At 40.2% G+C, this 15,308-nt stretch overlaps 1 protein-coding gene across 1 annotated transcript in view; it reads left to right on the forward strand.

Moving 5' to 3' along the window:
• Positions 1 to 15,308, forward strand: part of col25a1 (collagen type XXV alpha 1 chain) — a 168,458-nt gene that overhangs the window by 17,189 nt on the left and 135,961 nt on the right. The window contains exons 6-8 of the mRNA XM_080190193.1: positions 4,047 to 4,073; positions 12,950 to 12,994; positions 15,142 to 15,177. Coding sequence (XP_080046319.1) covers positions 4,047 to 4,073; positions 12,950 to 12,994; positions 15,142 to 15,177 — 108 coding nt within the window. The remainder of the gene's footprint in view (positions 1 to 4,046; positions 4,074 to 12,949; positions 12,995 to 15,141; positions 15,178 to 15,308) is intronic.

Raw genomic sequence — 15,308 nt, forward strand, 5'->3', positions numbered from 1 at the left:
ATGGAAGGAGGCCATTCAGCCCATCGAGTCTGTACCAACCACAATCCCATCCAGACACTATTCCCGTAACCCCACACATTTACTCTGCTAATCCCCCTGAACCTGGGGTCAATTTATCATGGCCAATCAACCTAACCCACATATCTTGAGATTGTGGGAGCAAATTGGAGCACTTGGAGGAAATCGACACAGACACAAGGAGAAAGTGGAAACTCCACAGAGACAGTGACCCAAGGCCAGAATTGAACCCGGCTCCCTGGCACTGTGAGGCAGCAGTGCTAACCACTCTGCCATCATGCCTCCGATAATAACATCCTTTCTTCCCTTCCTTGTGATCAATATATGTCAATTAACTCTCAGGTTTGAATTGTGTGCGAAGGTGCAGAATCAGAAATACTGAACTTTATAAGTGATAGCAATGAAGTAAATATTTCCCAATTACTGGATAACCTATATAACCAAAATCTAATTGTTTGTCATAAAACTAATACAGTCCATTTGTCACTATCAAATTACTTTATTTTGCTGCTTCAACTTAATGTGAAGAATAGCATTTCTATGATGTTTAATTATGTGCATTTTAATGAATGTTTAAGCCATTTATTTTATTAGTTTGTTAAATTCATTAGGAGAAATACTCTGGCTTTTTGTTGGCTGAGGTGTCAATGATAGTATAACATTTTAAGACCACTAAAGCTTTAATTAGTAATCTTGCACAGCGACGTTTGGCTTTTTATTGATTTTGGTGTGTTGCTAAGTAACATGTATTGATGGGAAAAGTTTAGCTCAAAAACATGATGGGAAGAGGCGATTGTGCTTTTTAGAGGAGGTGATGGCCACTAGAATATTAATCCAAAAACTCAGCTAATGTTCTGTGGACCTGGATTCGAATCCCGCATTGGCAGATGTTGGAATTTGAATTCAATAAAAAAAATCTGAAATTAAGAATCTATGATGACCATGAAACCATTGTCGATTGTCAGGAAAAACCCATCTTGTTCACTAATGTCCTTTAGGGAAGGAAAACTGCCATCCTTACCTGGCCTGGCCTACATGTAACTCCACAGCCACAGCAATTTGGTTGACTCTCAACTGCCCTCGGGCAACTGGGATGGGCAATAAATGCTGGCTAGCCAGCAATGCCCATGTCCCACGAATGAATTTAAAAAAAGATATCAAACAATTATGAAAAGCATCTGGAATTTAAATCGTTTTGGTAAATTTAATTAGAAAAGAAAAAACATGTTATTGACTGGTCAACCCATGATTATTTTGATTATATTATTTCAAGGTCTTAACTTGAGTAAAACTTAGTTTATGTATTCATTTTTGCACATGTACATAAAAACATTACTGCATCTGTCTTATGAGGAAAGATTGGATAGGGTAGATCTCTATCAATTAGAGTTTGAAGTTAAGAAGTGACTTGATTGAAACCATGAAGATCCTATGGGATATTGACAGGGTGGATGTGGAGAGGGTATTTTCTATTGTCAGAGAATCTAGAACTAGAGGATTACTGTTTAAAAATAAGGGGTCACTCATTTAAGACAGATGAGAGTTCCTTTCTCTGAGCATTGAGAGTCTCTGGAAATCTTCCTCGAAAGTAGAGTCTGAATATTTTTAAGGAAAAATTAGGTTGATTTGATCAATAGGAGGTGAAAGTTTATCGGGGGTAGGCAGGAATGTGGGATTGAAGTTACAATCAGATCAGTCATAGTTGTATTGAATGGTGGAGCCAGCTCTAGGGTTGATTGGCCTGCTCCTGCTCCTAATGTGCATGAACGTATGCAACTTGCATTAGGCTGAAATGTATTCCCATTTATCCTGTTATTCTAAGCTACTGGCTATTCACTGTCACAGTTCTTGCTGTGCCTTCTAGTGTCTGACTCAAATATCCTGGAATCTTATTCATCAGGGACAGATGCAGTCGGTTCAGTGCTGCATTTGCACAATGGTTCATCTCAGTGCATTGCAGATATCCTACCATGTCTATGGCCTTGGATATTTCTATGATTGACAGTAAAAGCACTCCAAAATGGGCTAGACAGGGAGCAGATTGCCAGATTTTCTGCTCCATTTCTCTAGCAAGACCAATCTATTCCCATGTTTAAAGCCAGGATCGGTGCTCAGATTCCATTGGGATCCATTCAGTGGTTTAGCTGAGAACTGAATTCCACCAATAGCAATCTGATGGCTGTTACATGTTTGAGTGGGTCACCATCGTAAGACTTGATGCTGTTTTCTTTTGAAATGACAGCCTTCATCTAAGCTTTTCCCCATTACACGTTTATATTCCAAATATTTCACCTTTGCGCGCTGCCAGACTACCAGATGGACGTTGCCCATCCTTGTCCCTGACTACCCAGCCCCTGAGGCCCCCAGTGTGGCCATCGTGCCTGGCCAGTAGTGATTCTCACCGATTTCGCACTACGTCTGAAGATCAGAATATCCTTGGAGCTGGGACATTCCGGCATCGAATGGGCTAAGCAAATTTAAATACCACATTGAATATGCTAATCAGTCAAAGGGCGTGATCTGGTTTGCACCATTAGAAAGGAATCGGGATGGTTACAAACCATTTGGCACCAGATTTTTAGGCCCACACGCTATTTTCCGGGATTAGCGCAATCTGTGCCAGGCAAGGCAAGGTCAGAAAATCAACCCCTATTTTTATTAAGCATTAATGCCATTGTCTGACACTGAGTAGTATTAGGGCAATCCAGTGTGACCCAGACATTGAGAGATTTCCTTTCAGAAATGATGATGCGCTCCACTGACAGGGACTGTGCTGGTTATCAATCAAAAATGCAACTGGTTCCATCAGTTGTTCCCTGTGCAGCTGATCACCACCCTTCTTGTTTTCCAGCAGCATCATTCCCAATATTTCACGAAGCCAGCTCATCACCCATTAAATTCTGACACTGAATTCTGAGCTTTTGAAGGAGCTGGCTTGCAACAAAAAAAAAAGTTGCCAAATGTACCAAGGCTTCACCTTGGAACTTGGCTTCTTTCGTAACATTAGTATTGCAATAGAACTCTCTTATTTTAGCCAGAAACAGATGTCCACTTAAAGAGGCACCTTCATCAACCTTTTGAGGGAATTACATTGAGGAACAACATGTTTTTGATTTCTTTATCCCACCTCACAAACCGTGGTTTCTTTTCAAAAGAAGAAATAAATGGCTGTAGTATTTCCCTTCAGGAGCCAAGGAAGGATCATTTTTCTCCTGGATTATCTGTAGAATTTTGCAACCACACAATCAAACTCCGAACCCCTGATTAACAATCTTTATTCAGCAAAATTGGGCTACTTGTGCTATCTCCCGTCGACTGTTTCATTCCCACACAAATGTGAGATTCTGCAGTATGTGCAGCAGGTGGATGGTAACTATTAAACTGCACAGTGCAGTTTTCATGAGGCTTGTGAATTCTTACTGCTGGAAATAGCAAAGTTAATGAAAGCAGGTTCATTCAAGATCTGGTAAAATGGTTAGTTCTGTCAAAACTGAGAGGAAAGTAACTGCATTCAGTTGAAGGCCTTTTTGAGTGCTATCAGAAATCAACAGCCTCCGTAGATAACTGGCAAATAAGAATCTACTGTATCTAATTTAGACTCGAGTCGTAGCGAAGACTGGCATATGTTACTGTTTAACCAAATGTCTTCCATGCTTCCCTCATTAACAAGAAAAATACGACAGCAGTTCATTCAGCACTTTGACAAACAAGAGTGCACTGTCGCAAGCTGCCACTCGAATCCAACTGGAATGGATTAGGCATCTTTGGTGAACTGAGCATGTCACTTCTTTGAATTCCAATGGGCAAAGTTATAACCAAAATCACATTTCAGTAGCTGGCTTTATTCACAGGACAAATAGTTTTTCTCCCTGGAGCATCGGTAGGAATGTAATCTTTAGGTTTCTGCGTCCTTAACATTTAAGCAGTATGAGAATTTCCATTGAAACACGTGGTTAGATTTTGAAGATTGATCATTTATGCTGTTATCACCTCGGTAGTAATGCCTTATTGTGTCTTTGTTTTCCTAGGGACCCCAGGGGCCGCCAGGACAAAAGGTAAAATATTGTTATACCAATACTGGATAAGCAATCAAACTGTTTATTGCCAACATTTGACCCAGGCTCTGAAAGAAACAGGCTACTGTATTTCAGGAATTAGTACATAGTTATGTCCGCAATTGTAGTCTATTTAGACAAGACAAAGTGTAATTTTATGGTGTATCATATGCTTAATTTCTCCATTATATGAACTTCAAGTTAAAATATTTGGGCTGGTTTAAGTTTTTCTTCAGGTCTTTTGTGTTAACAGAAACACTTTCTTTTAAAAGAAAAAGTTACTGGTCTTCCCATTTCAATGTTGGCAAAACTTTGGAATTTAAATTTGAAACATGTACAGAGGATACAGTTTCTACTCCAACCCACACTAAGCTTAATAGATCACTGCCATATGATTGATACTGAGCAAAACTTTCTATGTGTCGCTGATGAATGGATTTGGTTTTGCTGTGATCACTGAGCCGCTGGTCTTTTCCTGTTTCTGAGGTAACTTGATGACAGACTTCCTGAACCTTCTGTCAGCACCTTTTACAGTTATCAGAATCGGCTGCCAGTTTTTTTTTTGATAAACTCAACGCACGATTTATGAGATTTCTTCATTACCACATCGTAAAGAATGTCAGTTGTATATTCTTACCTTACTGCCAACCACCAATCATTGGAAGCTTGCCTCTGAAATCCTTCCATAAAAGCAAAAGAGGTCCTGAAAGAAAAAAAGTATTCATTGCTTTGTTTGAGGTTTATTTTTCCCCTTCTTGGGCTGCAGAAATTGTTTAAAGGCAAGCCTAGCTTTTAAAAATTTTACAGAAAGCCTTAACTGAAATGTTGTTTCCAACCCACCCCCTAGCCTCCATTACCATCAAAATAAATTGGCATGAGATTCCATGATTCATTGAGATACCATTTCCTTTACGTTAGCAAATCAATGTCTCCAAGTCAAGGTTTTAAAACACCGACATTTGTCCATAGTTTTGAGAGCTTGGGAAAGAATGAGTTAGAGTGGGAAATGGTGCAGTCTTGACAGCAACACAATAAGGATGCCATGAGGAGGAAGATGTCTCAGATATGTCAGCATTGCACTTAATTTGCCAGTGAAGTTGGTTGCTTCAGCTCAACTGAGCTATTACACAAAGTAAAATCAGTGATTGCAGAGAGGTAAAATTGAACAGAAATAATAATAAAAAAGAGAGCATTAGAAAAACTGGCAACACTCTCAAAATCCCTTCTGCAAGGAATATTAGCAGAGGAGACTAGAAATCATTCAAAAAACTATTCAAATGTAATGAGAAGATTGGATCTGTCAGTGAATTGAGATGAACATCAAGTGCTAATATAAACTGAAAAATCTATCTATGAAATAATCTACTGCAAGCTTTTAATGTTTCAAAGTGCATTAAATCTAAACACAGGTTTATTGCTATGATGACGAGCCAAACAGCTAAGGTTTTTTTGAAATATTACCGACTCCACTTAACCCTATTGTGACCAACCAACATTGATCTCCACCCGAGGTTGCATTGCTCTGGCTTCCCTTGCACCGCTATAATGTGCACTTTGACAGGGGTTGATGTCAATGTATCTATATCTCTTTGTAGGCACTCTTACATTTCTTTATATCCCATTTGAATTTATGGAGAAGTCCCAAATATCTTTTCGTCCATGCCAAATCTGAACAAAACAGGAGAGAGTCTAAATTTGGCTTGTTTTGACTGAACCAATAAAACTGAAGAATTGACTTCAGTGTAGTTTAAGTTTAATACTTTAAGGTCCATTTATTAGCACGGCTGTTCAAAAAAAAACCCTTCAATTTACTTCAATATCATTTTTGTTAGTTGAGATACAATGAACTGTCCCAGCAAAGTCCAATACAGTACTCGCAAACATGTGACAGACAGTTTGAAATCTTATAAATATTTGAAATGACCTAGTGTGACAAGATAGCAATCTCATTCTTAAATGTATGGGAAATTAGACACATATCTTAAAATTAACAATTTAGATGTTAGTAAATCTTTTCCTATGACAGCAATTAGGACTTGGCATGCTGATATCGCAAGTGAATCATCAATCACAGAAAGTACAATGTAAAATGAAGCCCTTCAGCCCATCTAACCTATGTTGGTGCTAGATCATCAGTTCTGATTCTCTCCCCTTTTCCTATATCATTTTATATTCCACTATTTCAAATGATTCTCCAGGTTCTGTTCAAATCATGGTGTTGCCTTGGTCTCAACTATCGCTCAGAGCCACTTATTCCCTGTTCTAATCATCCTCATTAATAATACTTTTTTGCTTCCCCTTTGTTATCTTAGTGATTTACCCTCAGGTAATATCATATTTGCTGTTTTAAGGAACTTTTTAAATCCCACTTTAAAGCACTTTGTGCCTCTAGGTCACTCTGTTCATCTCGCAAAGTGTTGAAATTCCCTTTCAGCAGAAGAGCAGAATGGGAGGTATTGGATGCACCATTCATTCCATGCCTCACCCATTTCTCTTTTTAATTGACTTCAAGTGGAATCATGGTCACCCCCTAAGGGTGCCATTACTCCCAATTCCAAAATGGTGCCTGGATCGCTTACCTTTACCAAGCCCTCACATCTTCCCTGACGCATGGAATGATGAAGCAGTCATGCATTTCAATTATCCAGTTGGACTCCGGATATTCCCAAATTACATTTCGTTGATTGAAGCTCACTTGCCCTTCTTTCTTTTCATAAGGGAACCTGTCTTCTTAATCAGACTTGCCATTCTATGATGTATCCATACTTTATTCTTTTCATGCAGAAGATGTCAGGTCAGAGTGAGTGCTTCCGCCTCCCAGCGATCAGCATTTTTATCTTCCCTTGTGTCTCTGATTATAGGCTACACCACCTCCTTTCAAGTCTGTTCTATCTTTTCTGAACATTCTATATCATTGTGTGTTGTACTCATTACCATCCGCTGGGGTTTAACATGCTTTTCAGATTGCTATTCCTGCCACAGTAACTTCCACCTGTGGTGTCTTATTCCTAACACTTCTAGCATTCATTTTCTATCCCTTTTGTAGGTTTGCTTCCTGTTTAGGTCCTCAGTGTCTCATTGTTTCTGATATCTGATAGGTGTATAAGTTTAACTGAGGACACATGCAACATAAGACAAAAAGACATCCGGAAACATGCAAATTGGACGATGAAGTGGCAAATGAGATTTCACTTACATGTCTGGGAGGTGGTGCAACTTAATAGGAAAAATAAAAATACCATCCACAGCCTAAAAATTAAGAAACTAAATGCAGTGGAAGAACAAAGGGATCTAGGGATATACAGGTGAACAAATCATTAAAAACAGCATCACAGGCCAGCAAAGCAATCTACCACGCTAGGCAATTTACCATGCTATCATCTTAAAGTTAAACAAGTTTATTTGGTATCACAAGCTTTCAGAACGCTGGCCCTTCATCAAGTGAGTGGAGAGTTGGGTTCACAAACAAGGCATATATAGACACAGACTCAATCGCAAGGTAATGGTTGGAATACGAGTCTTTACAGGTAATCAAGTTTTTGCAGATACAGACAGTGCGTGTGGACAGAGGGTTGAGTACAGGTTAAAGAGGTGTGAATTGCCTCAAGCCAGGACAGTTAGGATTTTGCAAGCCCAGGCCAAATGGTGGGGATTACATGTAATGCGACATGAACCCAAGATCAGTCTCAACCGGGATCTTGGGTTCATGTCACACTACCTGTAACCCCCACCATTTGGCCTGGGCTTGCAAAATCCTATTAACTGTCCTGGCTTGAGACAATTCACACCTCTTTAACCTATAATTAAACCTTGCTCCATACACACTGTCTGTACCTCTAAAGACTTGATTACCTGTTAAGACTCGAATTCTAACCATTATCTTGTAATTGAGTTTGTGTCTATATATGCCCTGTTTGTGAACCCAACTCTCTACTCACCTGATGAAGGAGCAGCACTCTGAAAGCTCATGATACCAAATAAATCTGTTGGACTTTAACCTGGTGTTGTGAGACTTCTTACTGTGCCCACTCCAGTCCAATGCCAGCATCTCCACATCATGGTAACATTTCTAAGGCGTACAATTCCAAAGTAACAAAGTTATGTTAGACTTGTATAAGACCCTGGTCAAGCCATACTTAAGAGTATCATATACAGTTCTGGTGTCCGTACCATAAAAAGAATAATTAAGAAACATTTGAGGAAATCCAAAAACAACTTCCAAGGATTGTACCAAACTGAGAATTCACATTTACTGGGAAAGAAATGAACATGTTTGGCTTTGTCCTCTTTTTTAAAAAAAGGAAGACTTTGAGTGACTTGAAAGTTTTAAAAACTATGTATGGCCTGAACAGGGTTAATATGGAGGGAGCGTTTGCACTTCTGGGAGAATCCTTAAATACAAGATGGTCACAAATAAATCCAAGCAGGAAATGAGGAGAAATGTATTTTACTCAGAGAATGGTTAGAACATGGAACTGGCTATCACAGAACGTACTTAAGCGGACAGCTTAAATGCTTTCAGAAGGAAACAAGAAAAAGACATTAGAAAAATGACTGAGATGAATTGGATGGAATGCAAGGAGATTTGTGTAGAATAGAAACACCAGCACAGACTTAGTGGGCTAAATGGCCTGTTTCAATAACTGTGGGGATTGCAGCCCACAGATTTTCAGGGTCTAGCCTGCCTTGCAAACCAAACCAAGCAGATACACAGTCATATGGACAATCAAACACACTGGCTCTCTCCTAGATGACTGCTGAAATTGGACATGCCCGTATTGTTAGACTGCCAAGAAAACAAGGTACCACTGTCACTGCCAAGAAGATTTACTTTGAAAATACTACTCAAATGTCAAGGAGACCAAATGCATACAACACTAGAAGAATAAAATACTGTTTTCATACACTAAAGTGTCTCCCTGCCATTGTCACACTGTGTGATAGAAAGATGCATTTCTTCTACATCCTACCTATCAGCATGGCATTGACATGGCTACATCACGATAATGTAATCTATTGCATGCTTACTGATAAATTCCATTACATCTTTCCAGTAGAACTATCCTAAAGTTACCAAATCAATCTAATTTGGATATTACAGGATTTTTAAATTCAGTTTTCGAGTTCACCAGTAAATCAGACACGAGGAGATTGGTGATGTTGAAAAGGAAGCCAAGGTTTGATAAGAGGAAGTTGCTTAATGTTCTTCATTATGATTTAATCAAACTTCATCAGCAACTTCCTCTTGAGAAGAGTCTGAAGTCATTTAGGCAGGAGTGAGCTCACAGATGGAATCTGGTTAGAAAAACAGTGCTGTAACATGAATCTCCATCCCGTACATATCCAGCAAGGCTAGACATAAATGCTGCGATGCTTTAGTGCCGCATGTTGGAGGACTATTTCCAGGAGCAAACGTAATGGAACTTGCAACTTCACCACACAGAGATCATGCCTGTTTGACCCGTATACTTCCTGGTGACCAGCAACAGGAACTCTGGGACGATTCTCTTAAAAAAAAATTCAAAGTGTCAAATTCCTGCAAAAACTGACGTAAATCATGCTGATATTTTCAGCAGGAGTTTCAAAATGAATCATCCACATTCTGTGCACTGCTGAGCGCACTAGCGTGAATCAATGGACTGGGCCTATTCCCACAGCGCAGCGCTGAGTGGGCCACTATGCATGCGCCAATCTGTCAGTGCCAAGATTAGGGCATGTACAGTGGTCCCGCACTACCAGCCTTCCGATCACTTGCCAGCTCAATTGCTGGCCAACCCTAAGCTCCCATATCACTGGCCGTGTGACCCTTCCCCCATCATATGGCCCAATCGCTGGCCCCCCAAACATGCCCTGGCCAGCCTCGACACCATCCCCCCTCTCCTGCAGCCCTAGTCCCCCAATTAACCCCCCACCTCACACCAATGGCCAACCTTGATTGCTGGCCTCCCTTCCTCTTTCACTCAGCCCAAAGTGCAGTAGGCCCTGCCCCCATGCCCAGTGGGCAGTGCCAAGATGCCCCTTGGGCATTGGCACTTTGCCTCTTGGATAGTGCCAGGAGGCCCAGGCTGGCAGTGCCAAAGTGGCAATGCCCAGGGGGCATCCACTTAGCACCCAACCCGGGGGTGGGGTGGGGGTGAGAGGCTAGCGGGCCCAAAGGCTTCAATCCTGGGCCCGCTAATGATATTTAAATACATTAAAATCCCCATTTGAATCCCCATCTGACTGTGCCAGAAATCCAGCTGCTGGAGATGCCCTGAAGCCATGGCGCCCAGCGGGGAGCCTGCGAAATAGCCTCCGCTAGAATCTCCCAGCCTGCTATGCTACAGAAACAGTACAGCAGGCTGGGATTACAGCAGGCCCCTATTAGTGACAGTCTAAGGATGTACCTATTCCTCCAGCAACCAAAGTATAAAGGCCAAGCAGACCAAACATGGGGAAGAATAACTTAAAGCAAGAAAATTACATGAATGATACCCGAAAAAAAAAGTATTCGTACAATTTTACTTATAATAAAATTGCTTTAATTCAGGCTACTGCACCTTAAGGTTTGTGTGGTTATAAAATGAAATTGTCAAATGGTTCTGATGTTGAACATTCTACTTAGGGCAGGAAATGTAGGAATGAACATTAATATCATCCCTATGCGGCAGTCACAACTTTCAAAAAATAAACCAGAAACCTGACTCAAACAAACATATTATCAGACAAGCCATTAATACATATGCTATCTTAACAGAGATATCCATATATTTATTTTACACAGTATGGAGACCTTTTAACTTTTTTACCAGTGTTGTAAAGGGGGAGACCTTGGATCAACTGCCCGTTACACATCTGTCCTGATTTTCATTTCTAATAGTGTCACATTTCAATAGCAGTCCAGGAGAGAACAAATGTCTTTGATCTCCCATTTGGTCCAGGGAATTATGCATCTTTCAGATGAGACAATAAACCAAGGCCCCGCTCAGCTGGATGTAAAAGATCCCGTGAGACTATTTTGAAGAGGACAAGAGTTCTTTCGATATTTATCACTCAACCAAAAAAAGCACAGGCACAATGAGCCAAATGCCTCCTGTACCATTAATTTTCTATGTTTTCAACAATAACCTGCTTTGATATAGCACGTTTAACATAGTAAAATACTCCAAGGTGCTTCATACAAAGATTTTCAATCAGGACTTGACACCAAATCACATTTCAAAATGCTTGTCAAAAAAATTGCGCATCTTTATGGAGGAAAAAGGTAGTGAGGCAGAGATGAGGTTTAAGGATCAAATTCTGGTGATTCATGCCTATACAACTGAAGGCTCGGCCACCGGTGGGAGAGTGTTACTCAGGGTTGTACAAGAGGCTGGAATTGGAGGTGCTTCCAGGGATGAGGTGGTGGTGAGACCATGGAGAGATTTGAAAAATCAAGCTAAAAGCTTTTTAAAAGCAAGACATTGCCTGACTATGAAGCGGTACATCAGAGCCAGGGCTGATATGGGTGGAAGTAGGTAGCCTTGCTGATGGAGTAGATATTGTGATCAGAGGTTCAGCTTGACATTAGATAGGGTGTCAAGGTTGTGAACGATATGTTTCAGCCTCATACAATGGCTCAGTAGAGAAGGATGGAGTTGGCAACCAACAAAGAAAGTTTGTGGTCAGGACCTAAAGACAATGGCTTTGGTCTTCTCATATCTAAATGGAGAAAATTCTGCTTATCCAAGATTCGATGTTGGAAATACGCACGTAAACATTCGATTTTCATAAGTATAGGGATTGTGACCAGTCAGACAGTGGAGAGATCAAGGAAGGTGCTGGTCAATTCTACTAGTTATATTCTCAAAGAATTCCAGTAGATTTGTCAAGCATGGTTTCTCTTTTCTAAATCCATCCTAACTTTGTCTGATTATACCACTGCTTTCCAAATGCTGTGCTAAGAAATCTTTGATAACGGACCTTAGCAACTTCCCTACTACCAACGTTAGGTTCATTGGTCTATCTTTCTCTGTTTTCTCTCTACCTCCCTTTTTAAATAGTTGGCTTATATGAGCTACCCTCCAATCTGTAGGAACCATTCCAGAGTCCAAAGAATTTTGGAAAAGTAGATCTACTATTTCTAGGGCCACTTCCTTAAGTACTCTGGGATGAAGATTATCAGGCGCTGAAGATTTATCCGCCTTCTATCCCTTCAATTTCCCCAAAACCATTTCTCTACTAATGCTGATTTTCTTCACCTATTCACTAAAACTTGTGTTTCTCAGAGCTTCTGGTACATTATTCATGCCTTCCTTTGTGAAGACAGAAGCAAAGTGCAAATTTAGTTCCTCTTTTTTTTTATTCCCGGTTATGAATTCCCTGTTTCTAACCATAAGGGGCCTACATTCATTTTTGACCATCTTTTTCTCTTTACATACCTGTAGAAATTTTACAGTCAGTTTATATGTTCCTTCAGCTTACCTTCATACTCTATTTTCCCAACTTAAGCAATCTCTCAGTCCTCTTTTGCTGAATTTTAAACTGCCCCCAATCCTCAGACCAATTGCTTTTTCTTGCAATTTGTATGTTTCTTCCTCTTTGAATCTAATATTATCTCTAATTTTCAATCATAGATGGAAATACAACACTCTGGCACATATCTCAATCAAAGCGCAAGACAAAAAGTGTGCCTTTCAGGTCAAGCCATCCAGTGTTTGGACCTGTTTCGTAAAATGCCTAAATTCTTTCAAATTGTTGACAGAATAATGTGAAAGAAATCAAAATTATTGAAACTATAGGCCAGGCTTTGCAAAGGTTTGGCACCAGTATAACCTACATTTTACCCTTACAGAAACTAAAGGACCCACTGTCTGTTTTGGATCTAATGTGTTGTCTTTTATTTTTGACCTTGGTAGGGCTCTATAGGAGTCACTGGTGTTCCTGGCTTCCATGGACAAAAGGTGAGCATCCGGGCACTTACCCTTAACACCATTCATGCAGTGTACAATTGCACCTTTCCCAATCCAGTTGAATTGCTGCAATGTTATTACTTTTCTCCCAAATCAGGATGAATTTCATTGTTTGCTTTGATATAATAGCAAAGTATTTGTTCAGTTTAATTCATGGTGCAGTAATTGAGACATTGGCTGTGACAGTGAATCAATGTTTTGTCTTTATGCATCTGTTTCTTGGGTTTATATTCAGCCCACCTCTGTGCATTGCCTGTGAAAGCTCTGTGAGGTATTAGCATTCTCGATTCCACATAAACACAAGCCCATATCAAAATATTCCTTTAATCAAACAATAGTTGACTGATTTGATTCATGGAATCTTGCCTTGGTATACCAGATTTTTATGATTTTGTCACAGTTTAAAATGTGGAAAGAACTTTCGATTCTCCTATACTGTACCCTAACTCCCCCGATCTTGGACAAGGGTTGGCTGAGCATGGATAGACCAAAGGCTATTTGCTTTATGTGGTCTGCCATTTGCTGCTATTTGAATTTTCTTTGTGTTCTCGAAGCTGCCAAAGTAGGCTCTCATTTGGAATCAGGGAAAGTCCTGTGTTGCCAGCATAATTAATTAATAAGCAGCCACCTTTTTCCATCAGGAAAAAGGTACGGAAGTCTGAGGTCACGTACCAACTGACTCAAGAACAGCTTCTTTCCTGCTGCCATCAGACTTTTGAATGGACCTGCCTTGCATTAAGTTGATCTTTCTCTACACCCTAATTATGACTGTAACGCTACATTCTGCCCTCTTTCACTTCCTTATTTATGATCGGTATGCTCTGTCAGCATAGCATGCAAGAAACAATACTTCTCAACATATGCTAATACACATGACAATAATAAATCAAATCAATTGAAGTCATACTTGGCACAAAGGAAGATGGTTATGGTGATTGGAGGTCAGTTATCAGTACCAGGAGTTCCTCATGTTTGTGCCTTAGGCCCAACCATCTTAAGCTGTTCAACAATTACCTTCCTTCCATCATAAGGTCAAATGTGGGGAAGTTCGCTGATAATTGCACGATGTGCAGCAACATTCACACACCCTCAGATACTAAAGCAGTCCATGTCCAAATGCAGCAAGACCGGGACAAGATCTAGGCTTGGGCTGGCAAATTTACATTTGTACCACACAAATGTCATCAATGACCATTTTCAACAAGACATCATCTAACCATCACCCCATGATATTCAATGGAATTACCATCATTGAATCCCCCCACTGTAAATATCCTGAAGGTCACCATTGACCCAAAACTGAATAGAACTAGCCATATAAATACTGTGGCTACAAGAGCAGATCAGAAGTTAAAAATTCAGCATTGAGTAACTCACCTCCTGACTCCACAATGCCTGTCCACCATCTACAAGTACAAGTCAGGAGTGTGATAGAATACTCTCCACTTTGTTGGATCAGTGCAACTCCAACAACACTCAAGAAGCTGGACACTATCAAGGACAAAGCAGCCCGTTTGATTGGCAGCCCTTCCACAAACATTCACCCCCTTCACCACTGAAGAACAATAGCAGCCGCATGTACCATTCACAAGATGCATTGTAAGAATTCATCAAGGCTCCTTAGGCAGCAAATTCCAAACCCACGATCGTAGAGTTCATATTTGAAGGATGTACTGTCGCCCATTGTCTGAAAGCAATTAATGACTTTTCTCCTACTGGGCCAGCTAACAATAGAGTATCATACGTAGAGAACCCTTCATGTAGAACTCTTCAGAGCTCTCTAGAAAATACCTGACAATTGTTTCAAATATTGTTTTAGTTGTATGAATGTTGTGCTTCTGAATTTAGAGATGGGCAATGTGGACAATTTGAGGCAAGTGTTTTACCGGATACCATCTGTGCAATTCCAATGCTGTCCTTGCCACGGAGTGCAACAAGCAATTGGCACTGTGAAACTCTGCTGCATTCGACATGCGTGTTGGATAACTTGCTTTGACCAAGTTGAAAATTAGTTTAGGACAATCATGTCCTTTTTACTGAGATTTCTTTGCTACTTCATGTTGTTCACTCAGGATGTACTACGCCAAAAATCTACATTGATTTTTCTTCTTTTCTTATCCAATCTTTTTCTCCCCCAGGGTGATTCTGGCAAGGATGGTAGCCCAGGCCCCAAGGTTAGTCTGGTTTGTAAGATTTCTTAATTCCAACAAGTGCTGTGCCCAAAGAATGTCATTTGGACAAAAAGTATCAGTTGTTACCAGTACAATATATATATGATAGTGGCAAAGATCAACTCCATTTGAGA

This window comes from Carcharhinus amblyrhynchos, chromosome 1 (assembly GCF_965287045.1).
Source record: "Carcharhinus amblyrhynchos chromosome 1, sCarAmb.v2.hapA, whole genome shotgun sequence".
NCBI lineage: Eukaryota > Metazoa > Chordata > Chondrichthyes > Carcharhiniformes > Carcharhinidae > Carcharhinus > Carcharhinus amblyrhynchos.